Here is a 17,995-nt window from a genome sequence, read left to right on the forward strand (position 1 = left end):
TAATATTTATTTATTTATTTTTTAATTCTCGGTGGACACAACATCTTTGTTTGTATGTGGTGCTGAGGATCGAACCCGGGGCCGCATGCATGCCAGGCGAGCGCGCTACCGCTTGAGCCACATCCCCAGCCCTGGAGAGCTTTCTTGGTGCTGGCAACCCCAGCTTTACCTGTCACTGCTGGGAAATGGGAGGAGGGCAGATCAATGAAAGGAGGACCTGGCTTCTGCTAGGAAGTCTCAAGTGTCATTGTTCTTGTACCAAACAGAGAATTCAGCAAAGAGCCAGAACTGATGCCCAAAACTCCTTCTCAGAAGAACCGACGGAAGAAGAGACAGGTTTCTTGTGTTCAGGATGAAAACAGAGACCCCATCAGGAAGAGGTAGGAGGGCCAGGGCCAAGTGTGCTGGGTAGGTGGTCTCTGCTGAGGCTTGGTGCCCTCTGGGAAGGTGTTGGAGGGGCAGCTACCTGCAGCAGTGCTGGTGGGTGAAGCATTAACCAAGCATTAACTAGGCAGTGAAGCAATTACCAAGACCATGAAATTCAGAGAGTGTGTGAGTGCAGATGCCTGTGTATATGTTAGGGGTGGGGGAGGGGAAAGATTCCTAGTTTGGGAGACAAGAGAGAACCAGTCTGTATTGGGTTAGAGTGACCAGAGGTATGGACCAGATGACTGGTCCAGCCCTCTTGTTGCTGGGCGTGTTATAATTCCTCACAGAAATGGTGACTGCAAAGTATTGGAGTGAAGTCACTGGGTCTTAGAGTCAGGCAATCTGGATGTAAACACCAGTTCTGTGCCTTATTAGCTGTACGGATATCTCTGGGCTTCTCTGATCCTGTTTCCTCATCCCCCAAAGTGGGTATGATGGTGCTGCCTTCCCCGGGGCCATCTTGCAGCTTGAGATCATGTGTAAAGTTCATAGCAGGGTGCTAGACAGTGTGACCTCAGTCAGAGGGAAGTTTATAGTAATTTAATCTTCCCAGCAGTTCTGTGAGGACTGGACATTGCGTCTAGCTTATAGTTAGAGAGACTGAGCAGCCAGGGTCTCATGGCTAGAGGTGGCAGAGCATGCACTGGAACCCCAATCTTTTGCCTCTAATCCTCTGATTTGCACTCCAGCCGAGCTGGTGGCTTCTGGAGAGATTGATCTAGACTGGCTTGAGTTTTTTGAGGGGTGCCCATTGCCCTGTTGAGCTATCTTAGCCCCTGCTTTTCTGTCCCCAGCAGATTATCCCGTAGAAAGACTCGGAGCAGCCAGCTGAGTTCCCGACACCTCTGTAGCAAGGACAAGGTGGAGAAGCTGGCCACAGTGATGGGGGAGAATGGCTCTCCTGTGCTGCAGCGGGTGACCCGAGCTGCAGCCGCCGCAGCTGCAGCTGCCGCAGCTGCAGCCGCCGCTGCTACAGCCGCTGCTGCAGCCTCCTCCACAGCATTGGCTGAATCTTCACCTATCCCCGAGCTTCCCAGCATGCTGACCGAGAAGCCCACGGTGGTGATAGGCCTTACCGAGCGCCGGAGTGCTGAGCAGTGCCTCACTCAGCGCATGGCTGCCTCAGCTCTGTCACGGGTTCCATCCCCAGCTCCCACTCCAGCTGCACCTCCGGCTTCCCAGGACATCCCGACATCGGATGTTGAATCAACACCTAAGAAGTCAGAGGCCGGAAGACTGGAGTCTGTCACAGTGAGCTCTTTGATGGCTACGCCCCAGGATACCAAGAGTCGAGGGGTTGGGACTGGACGGTCTGTGTCCAAGCTCAAGATTGCTCAGGCTTCCCCAGGTCTGTGGGACTCACACAGCTCTCCAGACTCTCCATGGAAGGAGCGGGTGCTGGCCCCCATCCTGCCAGAGAACTTCTCCACCCCCACGGGCTCCTGTGCAGTCCCTCAGTCAGTGCGTCGCACCCTGATTGCCCTGTCCTCCCCGGATGCCCAAGTCTTACTCACCCAAAAGTATTCCCTGGTGTCCAGACAGGAAGGCACCAGCCGCAGATCAAGCAAAAAGATCAAGAAGGCTGCCAAGGAGCCAACTGCCTCTGCCCGCATCATCTGTGAGTGTGGTGGGTGGTGTGAACTGGTCCCTGGTCCCTGATTCAGCTGAGTGTTTCTGAGGGACCACCTAGCAGAAAACTTTCTGAACAACTTTCTGTGATGCTGTGACTGTTCTGTATCTTGCTGTTCTGCTTGGTAGCTGCCAGTTGGCCACATCTGGCTGTTGATCACTCAAAATATGGCTAGACTGATTGAGGAGCTAAGTTTAAATTTTATTACATTTTTATTTGATTTAGATTGAAATGGCAACACATAGCTAGTGGTTGCCATGTTGGATGATAAAGGTCTAATCCAACCATTATTTCATAGATGAGGAAACTGAAGCATAGAGAGGTTGGCCCCAGAGTCCCTGTGTTTCATGGCCACGTTGAAGTTGGAACCTTTGAGGAGGGTCTTCTCAGAGCCAGTGTGTTCCTCCCCTTCCCTGTCCTGCAGAGACTGACTTAGATGCAGCATGCTGGAATGTTTAGTCTGGAATGTGGATTCTCACTGCCCCAGGCTCATTCTGGAGCAGATGACTAAGTATTTGCTGAGAGGAGTAGGAGGACCAAGTTGACTCTGAGCTAGAGTTCTGGATTTGGGTGACAGCTGGGCCATTTACCTACCTACCTTACAGCCTTGGGTAGGTATGTAAATGTCTTCGGGGGCCTGGGTTCTTCATCTGTGACCTGGGATAATAGCATCACCTTACAGGGGCATCATGAGCTTTTCTTCATTATTGCATCTAGGGTGTTTAGAATCATGCCTGGCACAGGAAGGACTCCATGGCATTAGCTGCTTTTATTATCATCATATCTCAGTGAAGGGGACCTGTGCCCTAAGTGTTATGAGCCACAGAAGGGAGGTAGGCATCTCTGAGTCAGGGCTGCATGATGGGGGCGGGTCTGAGTTGGGAGGGTTTTGAAGGATGGCTGGGCTTTGGCTAGATGGGAAAAATGTGGGGATAGGCATCCCTAACGGGAACAGCTTGAACAAAGACCTTGAGGGTCAGAGCAACAAGTGATAGGGTGTCTGGGCTCATGTGCCATCTGAGGAGCTTGGGCATAGCCCCACTGGAGCAGAGGAAGTAGCCCATGATAGTTGTTAGAAGATTCCTAGCACCTTGTGAAAAATGGCCAAGAGGGCTGGGCACAATGGCACATGCCTGAAATCGCAGATTCTTATGAGGCTGAGACAGAAGCCAGCCTGGGTAACTTACCAAGTCCTTTTTTCAAAATAAAAAATGAAAAGGACTGATGAGGTAGCTCACTGGTATAATGTTTATGTGGCATGTGTGAGTCCCTGGGTTCAATCCCCAGCATTATGGGGGAAAAAACGGCCAAGAGGAAGGAGGGAGGGAGTCAGGGAGCTGGAGGCTGCTGCAGGGCAGACTAGAGGTTGGTCTGGACAGTGAGGTTGATAGAGAGGATGGGCCATGTTTTATATTAGTGGGTGGTACAAAGTAACTGGCATCTGCCTGGAACTTATAAAATTTGCAAAAGAAAAGGTTATCTCCTTTGGTCTGTGAACAGCACTGTTTGCTTATTAGGATTTCCTTTCTTCAACAGAGGAGGAGACAGGCTTTGGAGGTCATGGTGTCTATTAATTGGAAAGCTGGGGCTTGAGCCCTACTAGTTTTATTCTGTCCAGGAAGGCAAGTACTTGCTGAGGCCTGTTGAAAGCCCCAGGGCAGGGACCCTCAGGCAGGTGCAGATACCTCACCTTGGCAGGTTTCTCCTGGGCACTGCCCTTGGTCGTGTGGTGGTGTAATTTGGGTCTTGTGAAGCATGGCATGAGACAGGAGTCTGGTGCACTGTCCCTTTTAGATTCTCAGACGTACCTAGGTGGCTCATATCTGCCTGGGAGGTTTCCCTAGGCCTGAATCGGATCCTGAGAGAGAGGTCCAGCAGGGGCAGGTGAGGCGGGGCTATAGGAAGAGAGAGGATCTCTGGAGCTCCTCTCATGCTTTGAGATCAGATCTGTAGTTCCAAGCCCTTCTGGTTGCTCTTCCCTCTCTGCCCCTTCTCTGCTCCCAGGTGGTCTTCTGAGTGGACTGGCATGTGACCAAGTCTGTCTGACTCTAAGCCCACTGCTCATATTCCTTCTTAAGATGGAAGGAAGAGGGAGAGGAGGAGGCAGGGTCCAGGATCTGGAGTCATAGAGACTCTGGGTGACCTTGGGTATACCCCTTCTCTCAACCTCAGTTTCTGCATCTGTGAAATGGTGATAGTACCTGCCTTGAATGTGGGTGGAGAACCTGTCTAGTGCTTGGGTGTGGCACATGCTTAGTAGATCTCCCTTAAATAAGCCAAACACAGCAAGGGCAGTGTCCCTGAAGCTCCGTGTAGGTGTGACCAGGGTACACAGCTATGGGGTGGTGAAGAGGGGATGTGGAGACTTTGTGGGTGTCTTTCTGACTCCAGACTTGGGTGTGGCTGTATGGGCAACTCAGGTGGCATCTTGGTTGGGGTTGTCCCCTAAAGCAGCCTTTGCCGCAGGGATTTACATGCAACTCATTCTTTTTAGAAAGGAGGGAAGTACCTGCAGCAGGAGAATAGAGAGGAAATGAGACAGGAAAAGGTGACCGGCAGGAAAGGGTAGACACAGGGGATATCTGGAAGCCTGCGTGAAGCACTGGTGAGGAGCTGCTGACCAGGGACATGAAGCCCTGGCCCTCCTGGCCTGGTGCACAAATACTGAGGAGGGGCTGTCTAGCAGCAGTGGACAGGCAGGTTGGCTCTCAGGTGGATAGGCAAGGGTCAGGGGCTGCCACTGTAGGGTTTCTAGAAGGTTATGCTGTGTAGGTCAGATTCTGTTGTGGCTTCCTGGCTACCTCTGCACTGGGGAGTAATCCTTTAGTCCTTATGCCTGGCCTTAGGCTACCTCCCTGCCACCAGACCTGCTCTGATGCTGGAATGGAAGCTAGGAACAGAGCCCTCTCTTGTGAATAGTCATCACCCATAACTGCCATTTTGACTCTGAAGCCGCTCCTCCCACTGGCTGCCAGACCCCAGAAAGAGAGGTCCCCACTTCCTGCTTCTTGCTTCCTCCTTGGTGACTTGCCACTCTGTTGTTCCATCCCCTTGCCTGTCTGCCCGTAGACCCTAGCTGCCTCTCCGCCTTAGCTCTGGTCATGCTCCCATGGCTCAGGATGAGCCAGCTGAGCAGGTCTGCCTTCCACGCCCCCAGAAGGCTGTTCTGTCTCTGGCTCCTGGAGGTGCTTCTCCTTCTCCCTAGACTGGAGGCTCTCAAGGTTTGGTTTCAGCACCTGCTTCCAGTTTTAAAAATCAATGAGGACCGCAAAAAGCTTTTGATTATAAGCTAGTTACTATATTAGAAATTAAAAGTAAGGAATTTAAAAGTATTTAAAATAGTTAATATTTTATAGAAAACAGAAATTACTTAATAGTTGTTATCTATTAATAATATTTTAATATTAAAGGATTTAAAATATTTAATATCTTAATATTAAAAAACTAAAGTGTCAAGCCTTTTACCTTTTAACATAAGATTTTTGCTGAAACAACTTTTCCAAAACTGACTGACCTTATTCCACGCTTCTCAGATCTCTTAAATGTGTGGCTTAGCTGAAGACAGCCAGATTCTGCATCTTATCTGCTGCATTTTGCTGTTTGGGTTGATGTATCTGAGAAAATTTGGCCTTACACATGTGTAATCATGGGAAGAGGGAGGGCTTTTATCTGGCTTTTCTAGATAATTGTGCATGTCCTTTGTTATTATACCCAGTGTAATAAGTGACAGTTTCATGAAGGCTCCTTGTAATGAAATCATGTCGTTGATTCCTCATTGATCTGTCTTGCGCTTTGACTGAATCAAAGCGGTTTTATAACCTCATGCATTGGTCATTTGGAAGATGTGTTTCTTTGAATTATACATCTTCAAAAACATCCACAGACTTCTTTTTGTAATATCAAATAAGCATGTTTGTTTTCTGATCTCATCAGAAAAGTCTTTAGGTCTGGGGAAACTGCAGTGCTTCTGGTGGTGGACACATGTTTTTCAAAATTCTACTTTTTGGGGGGAGAGCTCTTTTTTTTTTTTTATTTGTCAACAAATGCATTAGTTGTTATATTTTAAGGAATGGATTCACTTCATTTATTTTTAGGATATTGTCCAGATATCCAACATTGGATAGCTGAAGATTGCTAATTATTCTTTCAACTAAAAAAGTTGAAGAAAAATTTGCTAGTTCAGCTGGCAATTCAAACACAGGCACTTTTCATGGAGACCTCGGTTTGTAGTAGATGCACATTTTACATACTTAACCACTGTGTTGAGCACAATATTAAAAAGACATGCACTTGAGTTTAGATTTAATAAAATTAATGCTTCTTCACTGAGGACATTTTAAAAAATTTGCTGTTTTTAAATATACATGATAATAGAGTATATTTTATCATACATATATGGGGTAACTATGCTAATTAGGATCGAATCTTGTGGTTGGGCATGATGTGGAGTTACATTGGTCATGTATTCAGATATGAACATAGGAAAGTTATGCCCAATTTATTCTGTCTTTCCTATTCTCATCCTCCCTCCCTTCCCTTGTTCCCCTTTGTCTAATCCAATGAACTTCTATCTTCGCCCCCACCCCTTATTGTGTGTTAGCACCCACATAGCAGACAGGACAGTGTTAGACTGTTTATATGAGATAAGATGATGCTGTCTGCTGTGGTCTTGATTGGTGCTAAGCTTCCGTAGTCCCCTTCTCCCACCCCACCCCTTTTGTGTTTTCAGGGCAAATGTCAACCTAGTGAAAATGGAAAGTAATTATTTAATATTAGGGTGAAATGGTTACAACCTCGTGGAACCCCGGAAAAGGTCTGGGAATATCCAGGTTTTGGAGATTACTGTTTGAGAACCACTGGCCTGGGCTTCCTTCTCCCTCCCATTTCTTCCCTTTCTTTGTTCTACACATTGAATCTTCCAGACCAGTTCAGATTCCCCTCTTTAGGCTTTTAAAAACCTTTGCTCCTTTTTGTCATTGCACCATAATGTCCTTTATGGGATTATTTGTTGGATGTGAAGACCAGACAGTGACTGTTGGTTTTGCTCACTGTTGGCTCCCTGGGCCTGACTCAGGGCCCAGTACATACCAGGCACTCGATGAATGTTTGTTGAATGAATAAGCTCCTTGTGTTGCACCTGTGCTGGGAGTTGAGGACCCAGAGCTATGCCTAGTGAAGGAGCTGAGTTGTGGCCTCCGGTGGCCTTGCTAGGCAGTAGCAGAAGGCATAAAGCTGGTAGGTCCATTGAGGAAGTCAGGCTAAGGGCCCAGGACATGGTGGGCCTGTGTCTCCTGAAGGGAGTGATGGCTAAGCCCTTGCTAGAGCTGATTCTGTGAGCCTCTTGGTGTGGTACATGGCCAGTTTCTGAAGACACCTTTTGTTTCTTTGTTTTCCCATCAGGTCACAGTTACCTGGAGAGGCTCCTAAATGTTGAGGTGCCCCAAAAAGTCAGGTGAGTTCTGTTCCAGGGCTAAGGGATGCTCCCAGGTGTGGGCAGGGCACTCTGGGGACCAGGGAGTTGAGGTGAGCACCAAGGATGGAAGCATTTCCTGCTGCTGAGCCCTCCCTCCCCGGGCTGGACCATCCATGGCATTGCTGGCAGCCCTGCCCTTCCCCCCAGCCTGTTTAACCAGCCAGTAAGCAGCAGGGGGCCGGTCTCTATGTAGTACTTGTCAGCTCTGCTTGGCCTGCCCTGGCGGGAGGGTGGGCTCCATAGGTTGTAGATGAGGCAGAACGCCTTCAGATTGGGGCGGATGAGGTAGAATGGGAGTAGCCTGGATGATTTGGAGTGCTCCTCATTCCAGGGTCACACTGCCTGGGGCCATGGCACTGACTCCTCTTCCTGGAGGCCACGTTCTGCCATCACTAAAGCCAGCCCCCTCCCTTCTGGCTTTGGAGCAGAGGGCCACTGCTTGGGTTGGGCATACCTGCTGGCCTGACCAGCCCCTGGACCCAGAGACAGGGCTCATCTGGGTCCAGGAGATTGCAGTGAGCTGGGAGTGGGCTCTGTGTTAACTTTCCAATACAGACACCTGAGATAACCAACTAATAAGAGAAAAAGCTCCCAGTTTTAGTGGTCTCAGTCCATGACCAACTGACCTGTTGCTTTGGGCTTCTGGCAGCAGCATGCATCACAAAGGAGAGCCTAGGGGTGCAAAGCCATTTACCTCTGGGCCAGGAAGAGAAGGGAAGGAGCCTGTGGGGCCTCACTATCCCCATCCAGACCACATCCCATTGACCCTAAGACCTCCACTAGTCCCCACTTCTTAAAATGCCCATCACCTCCCAGTAGTGTTACTCTGGGGACCAGCCCTTTAACATAGGGACCTTTGGGAACCAGGCCTTTAAGAACCAAATGATAGGGCTGGGGCTGAGGCTGTGCTCAGGGGTGAGCGCTTGCCTAGCATGTGTGAGCCCTGGGTTCGATTCTCAGCACCGCTTATCAATAAATAAAATAAAGGTCCATTGACAACTAAAAAAAAAAAAAGAACCAAAGGATAGCAAGCTGCCCTCCCAATCAAAGCCATGATGGGATGATGGGGGTAAGATGAAACCAAGTTCAAGACATCCTCTGCCCAGGAAGCTGCTGGTCATGGCTGTCATCCTCCCATCATGCCTTGGGGCTGTTGGTGTGTGCCTAGGTCAGGTCCTCTGACTCTGACTACCCCAGAGACGGTGGGGGGGAGGGCCTAGACTTGCCGGGGTGTCCCTGTAGTATCCCCTTCTGCTTTCAGCCCTGAGCACAAGGAGTCCAGTGACAAGGATGAGCCTGTGGAGGCAGACGAGCCAGAGGTGAGGCGGGCAGCCGGGGGGAGGGCCTGAGGGCCCCCGGGGCTCTGCTCCACATCACAGTCATCCTAGGCCTTCAGTTCCAGGCAGGGCCCCTTAAGCTTGCTTCTTCTCACAGGCCTCCAAGAACGATGGGAGTAACTCGAGGCTCCATGGTGCCACCAAGGTTGCCCCTAGTACGTCCACGTTGAAGCCTGCAGCTGGTGACCAGGAAGCATCATCTGAAGGGCAACAAGGTAAGTCTTCCTGACCTGCTGCATGCAGGTACCAGAGCCACAGGAGGCCGTGCTGGTCTCAGCCTGGCCTGTCTTGGGACAAGGAACCCCATTTTCTGGAGTAAATGAAACCTGAAGATAGCATAGATCTTCTGGCTGGCGCTGTTGCTGGGTGCTGCACGAGTGGCCTTGGCTGGCTGGGGCAGGAAGCAGGGGGAAGGGCCTGAATCAGGGTATGAATGTGAGGTGCCTGGTTCAGGCTTTGAACTCTACTCCAAGGGGAAGAGGGGAGAGCCTGGCCGCCTGCTTTGTCTCTGTATCTGGCTCACTGTTGGCCTTCGTAGGTCCTTCCCCGTGGACAGAGGGCTGGAGAACCGTGGCTCTAGGAGCTGGCCTGCAGCCCTCCCTGGCTTTCTGGGCTCCTTGGGAGATCCTGGGGTTGGGGTTACATCTCCTAGGAAGAGTGTTCTCCTCTGGTGGGGAGAATACTGTAGCTGTAAGATTTTGTGTCTTCCTTCTCTTTATGACAGGGACTGTGACAATGGTTGTGCCAGCCCTACAAGCCCCCAGGGTGGCTGCAAGTTCCCTTTGGAGTAAGGGGCACTTTCTCCTAGTGTGAAGCAAATCCTGAGCCTGCATTCCACATGGTGACTCTGTACAGGAGCCTGTCCTTCTGCCATGGTGTCACTGGCTCGAGGCCCATTGACAGTTTAGCAACTGTGCATGGAGCTTCAGGGGCTGTAACTCCAGTGGGACTGTCCTGCCATTCTTGCCACCGATACCAGGCACTGGGGCTGAGGGTTCTGGCCTGGGCATAGTGTGTCAGGCTCTGGATGAACATAAATTCCTTAGAGCTAGTGACTACATTGCTAAGGCTTATACTTCTGTCACGGGCCACCCTGGGGTCTGCCAGGAAGAGCCTTGCCCCTCCTATAGCTCCAGCTGGGAGCCACCTCTCCCAGTCCCTCCATGCCCAGCCCACCAACATTGTCCTGCAGCCCTGTTGAAATTGCTTTCTTCACAGAGGCCAAGACTGATGAAGCAGATAGACACAGAGAGCCACCCCGGAGTGTCAGGTTTGCACCTGGGAAAGGGCATGTGGGTGATTTTCTTTCAAGGGGTCCACAGGGGCATGAACTAGAAGGCTTTGCACGAGGAGGGGGACGTTGTTGAGGGGCTCCTTTCTTGTTGGGGTTCATGGCCTGTGTTCTGACTTATTGAAGGAGGCTGTTCAATGCTATGGTGCCAGCACTGGCCTGGGAATGGGGTGATCTAGTCATAAACCCTGTCCTTCTGAGTATTTTTGGCTATGTGACCCTGGACAGGTCACCTTCCTTTCTCTGCATGAGTCAGAGGGCTGGCCAGGGAGACCCCAACTCTATAGTCCCTTCCAGTCCAGAATCCTGACTTGTTTTTTTGGTACTAGGAATTGAACTCAGGGCACTTGACCACTGAGCCACATCCCCAGCCCTATTTTGTATTTTATTAAGAGACAGGGTCTCATTGAGTTGCTTAGCACCTCACCAGCCTTTGCTGAGGCTGGCTTTGAACTCATGATCCTCCTGTCTCAGCCTCCCAGCTGCTGGGATTATAGATGTGAGCTACCCTGCCCGACTAGGGCTGACTTTTTGTTTTTTTATGGGGTATGGCGGAGTGTAGGGAGGGTGCATGGGTCTGCCCTGTGACATTGCCAATGTGCCTGGGTAGGAGGAAACGCAGCTATAAGCAGGCGATGAGTGAACTGGACGAGCATCATCTGGGGGATGAGGAGCTGCAGCCCCCCAGGTGTAAGACTCCTTCCCCACCCTGCCCAGCCAGCAAGGTGAGTAGGCTTCCAACTCTGTGCTGTTCCCTGTCCTGTTTGCCCTATCCTAATCTCTTTCCTCACTGGCAGGTGGTACGGCCCCTCCGGACCTTTCTGCACACAGTGCAGAGGAACCAGATGCTCATGACCCCAGCCTCGGGGTCCCGCAGCAGTGTCATGAAGTCTTTCATCAAGCGCAATACTCCCCTGCGTGTGGACCCCAAGGTGAGGGAGCCCCGTTCTCTGGTCCGGCTTTGCTCAAGCTGGGGCTGCTGGGAGTAGTGTGCGTCCGGACAGAGACAGGGGCAGAGGCAGGTATGGCCTGGCTCTGATAAAGGGCCAGTTCAAGGCTCTGTGGCCATGAGCAGCTTGACACTGGGGTCACTGCCTTGACCTTCTAGTCCTCTGGACTGTGGCCCAGAGCCTTGGTGGCTCAGTGTGAACCGTGGGCTGGGAAGTGGCAGGATGGGCCTAGCAGACCTACAGTGCTCACCGTCCTCCCAAGTGTGAGGGCTCAGGTGAGGAGTGGCACAGACGCTTCAGGTGGGCATGGGGTGGTACTGCTAGTGAGAGTATAGGCTCTGAGCAGACGGCTGCTGTCACTGCCAGGTTTGGGGCCTGCCTTGTGGGTTGTGCCCAGCCTAACAATAACTCTTGGCTTTTTCCTGTCTTCTTCACAGTACAGCTTTGTCGTAAGTAAAGCCTGTTCCTGTCCTGTAACAGCTGCACCTAGCACTTCCCTGGGTAGCCCTGTCTGTGTAACTGACAGCTGTGGAAGCACTAACATTGCAAGGGGAGCATTAGGAAGAGATGGGGATGGCGGTGAGGGGCATTTGAGGCACCGGGTGGCTGGCTGGAGGCACTCAGAAGTTCTGGGGTCTGGTGTCCTCCCTCTGCTGAGTCTGCCCTCTGCTTGTGACCTTGCTCTGGCAAGGACATAAGCAGGGTGTGTCCTGTAGCTGTTCACTGGGACTACAGCTCCAGTTGTTTCCTACCACCCCCTCTCTTCCCTGTCCCCAGCACTGGGGGCCTGTGGGTCTGCTAAGAGAACAGACAGATTGTCTCTGGTCCCCAGAGCCATTGAGATTTATTGGGTCACAGATCTAAGCAGTAGCCTTGAGTTGGTGGAGCTACGGGGGAGGGAGGTCTGGCTTTGAACTGGGCTATTAATAGAGAATTGTCTCTGGGTCTGTAGCTCTGTGGTAGAGCATTTGCCCAGCATGCACAATACTGGGTTCAATCCCCAGTATTGAAAAATGAAACAAAACTCCAAACCTTACAGTAGAATTGTTGCAGTGACATCTGGAAACAAGGCCACAGAAGCTGTTCTCTTCTCAGACACCTCAGCTGAGCTGAGCCAGGTTACTGACCTTGAGTAAGAACCTAGAGGAGCTCGGGCCTGCTTAGCCTTCAGGCTGGGCTCCTGTGCCAGTTGCCAAGGCTAACCTTTGTTCCTTTGTTTCCTGTGGGAGCCCTGGAGGGCTGCCCACTGACTATCAGAAGGGCTTCTGCCTCCAGCTGATCACCTCTGCAGGTGGGAGGGGCTTCCCAGTACTTGGCCTGGTGGGTCTGGAGCCTGCCCTTCCTGCAGGGAGCCCCGTTCCAACTCCCTGGTTGGACGGGGTGATAGTGTGCCTTCCGGTTCGACAGCCAGGAGGCCGAGGCCCTACACTCCTGTTTCTGTGCTAGGCTCCCACTAGGCTCCTGGGCCCACAGTAGTGAAGAGGACTAGCTAGCCTTGTGTGCCCCACACCCTGATTTATTAGAGATTTGCAGTTCTCATGGGTGTGACTGAGACACCTGGGACGTTGCCCTTTTCTGCTCTGGGGAGTCCAGGCCCCTGAACAGGGCATCTGGTGGGTATGGACAGTCCTTAGCTGGAAAACCAGGGGCCACACTTTCTTTGGGCCTATGTTTCCTTGGTCACAAAATGAAGAGACTAGTGAGAACTTCAAAGAGATTTGATGACCCAGGGAGTAATTGTGTCAGGTAGCTACTGCAGGACTTGGTATAAAGCCAGCACTGGGTACAGGACAGACTGCCTAGGTGAGATCTCTGGAGGCAGAAGGGGCTTCCCTGGCTCATGGTGTCCTCCCAGCCTCTGCTTGGGCCTCTGGGGAGCGGGAAGAACCCAGCCTGTTTTTGAGAAGCAGGCAGAGAAGAAACAGATTTTGTGACACTAGCTACTCTGAAGCACCAAGTTTTCTTACTAAATTTGTAATGCAACAAGATGAAGGGCTCTGCTGGGTCTGTGCTGGGAAAGCTGTCACTTGAGCTTTGGGACACAATTCTGTTTCACTGAGCCTTACTGAAAGTTGGAGTCTGCTCTGCTCTTGGAGCAGGAGGAGAGGTGGCAGTCGGGTGCCATGTGGCCTTTGCTTCTGAGTGCTTTCCTGGAAGGAAAGCAGATGGCCGCAGCTGGGTGGAGAAGCCTGTGGGCCCCACCCTCTTCTTGTTCTCCCCAGGTCTGGGTAGTTGCAGAGCTGGGGTGTGCTGAAGGCCTGCCCTTCTCCCTCCGCGTGGAGCCCCAGTGTCCTGCAGGCCTTTTCTGCACCCAGCTTGACTTTTGTGGCTCCTTGTGTCTCTCTTTCCTCCCATTTTTCTCTTCACTTTTTAAGAAATGTTTTGTTTGAAACGGTGATCTTACAGTACAATGGACTTTTTTTTTTTGGGGGGGGGGTGGGGAGTATAGTTCAATGAATTTTAACATGATTTATGTAACCGCCATCACAGTTGGGATGCAGAACCTCTCCATCACCACAGAGCGCCAGTAGCAGCCCCTGTGTGGTCATACCATCTCTCTGCCTTGATCCTAGCAGCCATTGACCTGTTTGCCCTCAGCTCAGTGTGGTGGTGACTTTTGGAGAATGTCATGTTAATTGTTGAGTCATAGCTACCTTTGGAGATTAGCCTCCTACTGTCTGCCCAAGGTCTTTGAACCCATCTGAACCATCATATTCAAAGTGAGTTTCTTAAAGACAGCAGATAATTGGTTTTTAAAAAATAATTCTGACAGTGCCTTAATTTGATGTATTTAATGATAGGTTGGAATTTAGGACCACCATTACTTTATTATTATTATCATTCTTTTTTTTTGTTTGATCTTTCCCCTTTTCTTTTTTTCAGAGGCTTACTAGAAAACTTTTGTGTGTTCCATTTTATCTGCTGTGATTTTGACTATCCTTCTGCAGCATTCTCTCCAGGTGTTTCCAGGCATTCCGTGCTCCACTTAGTCTGTTGAGCCACCATTTCCCCAGTGTGGGGATGTGCAAAAACCTCCCCCTGGGCCCCTCGGCCTCTACTACTGTTACTCTAGTTGTCTTGCAAATTACATCCTTTGGTTTTGACGACTCCATTAAGATACATTCTAATTTTGACTTTCAACTGCTGAATATCTTGTTGAACTCAAGAGGAAAAGAATTTTCTCTTGGCCTGGGTATCTGCCAATTCTGTTGCTCTTTCTTTGTTCTGGATATTTCATGTTTCTTTGTAGAGAGGAAAACTTCTTTTAGAATAGGTGTGCTGGCAACTCATTCTCTAGTTTTCCTTCATCTGAGGAGCCTAGCTCTCTTCCTATTTCTGTAAGATACTTACACAGGGTATAAATTTTTTTTTTTCTTAAAAACTTTAAAAATTTCCTTCTCATAAGAAATCTTTAGTCATTCCAAATATTGTTCCTCTGTAGGGAGTGTATCCTTTTATTTTGTCTGATTTTAATACTTTACTTTTGTTTCTAGTTTTTAGGTTTGTTTATGATGCATGTGTTCATGGATTTCTTTATAGTTTTGGGTGCATCTCCTGTCAAGGTCATCTGGTTCACTGACCTTAAATCCCAAGATCATATATTTCACTGGACTTGGCAGAATTATCAGTCATTGTTTTTTTAAAGGTTCTTAAGCATCACCTTCCTCTCCTTGTGAGATTATAAGATACTAATGAATCACATGAAGACCTGTTTTTTTTGTTTTGTTTTGTTTTTTGGGTTTTTTTTTTTTTGGTACCAGGGATAGAACCCAGGGGCACTTAACCATTGAGCCCCATCCCCTATTTATTTATTTAATTTTATTTTGAGATAGAGTCTTGCTAAGTTACTCAGGGCCTTACTAAGTTGCTGAGTCTGTCTTTAAACCTGCAGTCCTCCTGCCTCAGCCTCCTGAGCTGCTGGGATTACAGGCGTGTGCCACTGCGCCTGCAGGCCTTGTGATTTTGTCTTAAAACAGTGAGTTTGGTTAATTTTTCTTCAATAACTTTTTCTGTTCAATTGATTAATGTTTATTGATTTATGTTCAATTTTGCCATATTTGTCTTGTCTTTTCTGCTGTTGAACTTATCCATTGAATTTTAAAGTTTCAGTTATTGCATTTTTAGTTCTAAAATTTCCATTTGTTTCTTTTATATCTCATGTTTCTTTGCTGGGATTTTTCTGTTTGTCTAGTTTTTGGGAAAATATTTGTGATGACTTATCAGAGCATTTTTGAAATACCCATTCTAAAGTCTTTTTCAGATAAATTCCAACAACCATGCCACCTTGGAGTCTGATAATTGTTTTTTCCCATGTCAGTTGAGATTTTCTTGTTTCTCTGCGTGTTGAGTGATTTTTGGATTGTCTCCTCAATGTTCTTATTAGGCTTGAGGCTCTGGGTCTTGTTTAAATCTTATGGAGAGTGTTGATATTTTTACCAACTCTGCAGTTTAGCAGCAATCGACTTGATTCATTTTCAGGCTGCAGGTTCCCATCTGTCTTCTGTGGCATGTGCATCCAAAGTCGGTTCATGTTTTCAAGCCTTTGCTGTATGGGTCTAGCGGAGTGTGTGCCAGTCTGAAGGGGCTTGAAGGTGATGTGTTTTATCTTAGTTTTGGGTGTGATAATTAGAGTCAGATGCTTGCATCTGCAGCCTGGAACAGAGCCTAGGAACTCATAAATAATCCATGGGATCCCTTTCCTGATTCCTTCAGTACTTTCCAGTTCTCTGGAACTCTCCTTTTCCATCCAGGGAGCTAGGACTTTGGTTACCTGGCTCTGCCTTGTGCTTCTATGACTGCACCCAGGGCCACCTGGCAGAAAGACCAAGAAGCAAAGAGTAATAAACAAGTTTGAGCCTAGACTTTCAGGAACATAGTTCCATAGTCTGGAGTCTGCAGCAACTGCTGCAGCCCCTGTTTACCATGACAGAAAGGATTTGTATACTGTCTCTGTTAGACTTTCTCTTTCTGCTCCCTGAGTCAGATCTAGGGGGCTTTTCTTGGAGTTCTCCTTCTGCACCCAGCTGATCCTGACCCTTTGGGGTTTCAGCTGCACTGAGTTCAGGCTGGGCTGGGCAGGAGAGGTAAAGGAGAACTTATTGCTGGTGCTTCAGAGTCTGGTCTTGTTTCCAGTTCTGCCTGCCGCTTTATTCTTCAGAGGCTTCAAGAAGCTGTTCTCTGCGTTCTGCCAGGTTTTGTGACCGTCATAGGTGGGAAGAATAGGTGGTGCGTGCCTACTCTGCTCTAGCCCTTAACCAGAGCTTCAGGAGGATCGTGCCACGTCCCTGCTAGATTTCTGGGTGGGAGTGCTCTTCTTGTCAGGGCCAGTTGGCCAGGAGCCAGGGAGAAACTGATAGTAACCAGTTGGAGGGGGAGCAGTAACCAGTTGGAGGGGGAGCGGGGTGGCTGGCTGTTGGAAGCTGAGTCCAAAGAGGGAGTGGAAGCCAGTTGAGGGTGGTGTGTGCAGGGCTATGGTCTTGGCCTCAGCCTCTATTTTCAGCCCCAGACCATTTAGGGGGAAAACAGCAGACTTGCCCTTGGCCAGGGAGGGCGTGGGGCTCCTGTTGACTGTCCATGCCCTAACTGTGCCCTCCTGTGGCTTTTTGGGTCTGCCCAGATGGGGTGCTAGCATCAATCTGCTATACAACTACTACTATTAAAAACTTGTTTTAAAAAATTCTATCATGGGAATTCGGAAAATTAAGAAATATCATATTTAATCTGTCTCACCATAGTAACCTTTGTTAGCACTTGACAATACTTTATTGTTTTCAACACTTCTGAAATAGTTGATGTACACAAAAGAATAAAGTATTCACAAATAACATACGTTATAAAGCATGATGGTGACAGTGCTTGTGTGTGTGCTGGCCCCTTATGCAGAACAGTAGCCAGAGCTGTCAAAGCTGTCTTCTTGTCCCTTCCCAATCCCAGCCTCCATTCTCTTTTTCAAATGCATTATTTATAGAATCAGCACACACATTTCAATTTTGAGCCTGATTTTTGTGCTGCCCATAACTTGGCAGGGCTCAGCTGAGGGTGCTTTGTGACTCCGGCCCTTGGAGGCGTTTGGATCCTCCTGGGAGCAGAGACAGAAGCCCCTGCCCAGCCTGGGTGAGCATGGAGGGCATGCTAGGGGCACCTCTGCCTCTAAGGAACATTCTCTGCTGCTGTCCACCTGGCTGAGGCTGGGTAGCCTTTGGAGTGGGGTTTGTCCTTGCTCATGTCCCAGCCCCTCTCACCCCCAGGAGAAGGAGCGCCAACGCCTGGAGAACCTGCGGCGGAAGGAGGAGGCTGAGCAGCTGCGCAGGCAGAAGGTGGAGGAGGACAAGCGGCGGCGGCTGGAGGAGGTGAAGCTGTAAGTGGCCTGGCCCCTGACCCTGCCCTTCCCAGCCCCAGCCCTCCCAGGTCGTAAGACTCTCTGTGCCCCTAGGAAGCGTGAGGAGCGCCTCCGCAAGGTGATGCAGGCCCGAGAGCGCGTGGAGCAGATGAAGGAGGAGAAGAAGAAGCAGATAGAGCAGAAGTTTGCTCAGATCGATGAGAAGACCGAGAAGGTGAGAGCCTGGGCTGGGGCTGCCATGTGGGGTGGGCTCGCCCTGGTGGGGCCTGAGCACTCAGACCTGGCAGGCTGAGGTGGGGCTGGGCCTCTTGGGAAGCTGTGGGTTTAACACGCTATCCTGTCTGTATCGTGGGCCCTGAAGGCCATTCTGAATCAAGCCAAGGGCTGAAATTCTGGGCTCTGGGTTTTCCCAGCAGCCTTTTGCGAGTGGGTAGAACTGACCCGCTGGATGGCGGCTGTTGCCCTTTCTCTGGGCTGTGGGGAGCAGTCACGGTTTTTAGTGGCACCAGTACCCATCACGCAGAGTTCTGGGTCCTATTCTGTGG

General features: G+C 49.9%; 1 protein-coding gene across 5 annotated transcripts in view; it reads left to right on the top strand.

The window, feature by feature from the left end:
* Positions 1-17,995, top strand: part of Incenp (inner centromere protein) — a 30,704-nt gene that overhangs the window by 3,581 nt on the left and 9,128 nt on the right. For 2 of the 5 annotated variants that reach the window (XM_076844687.2, XM_076844692.2), the window contains exons 3-11: positions 267-380; positions 1,224-2,047; positions 7,460-7,511; positions 8,794-8,851; positions 8,967-9,084; positions 10,088-10,139; positions 10,771-11,092; positions 17,359-17,468; positions 17,544-17,664. In XM_076844687.2, the coding sequence (XP_076700802.2) occupies positions 267-380; positions 1,224-2,047; positions 7,460-7,511; positions 8,794-8,851; positions 8,967-9,084; positions 10,088-10,139; positions 10,771-11,092; positions 17,359-17,468; positions 17,544-17,664 (1,771 nt within the window). The remainder of the gene's footprint in view (positions 1-266; positions 381-1,223; positions 2,048-7,459; positions 7,512-8,793; positions 8,852-8,966; positions 9,085-10,087; positions 10,140-10,770; positions 11,093-17,358; positions 17,469-17,543; positions 17,665-17,995) is intronic. The other 3 variants (XM_076844689.2, XM_076844691.2, XM_076844688.2) reach the window with 3 other exon arrangements.

This window comes from Callospermophilus lateralis, chromosome 2 (genome assembly GCF_048772815.1).
Source record: "Callospermophilus lateralis isolate mCalLat2 chromosome 2, mCalLat2.hap1, whole genome shotgun sequence".
Lineage (NCBI taxonomy): Eukaryota > Metazoa > Chordata > Mammalia > Rodentia > Sciuridae > Callospermophilus > Callospermophilus lateralis.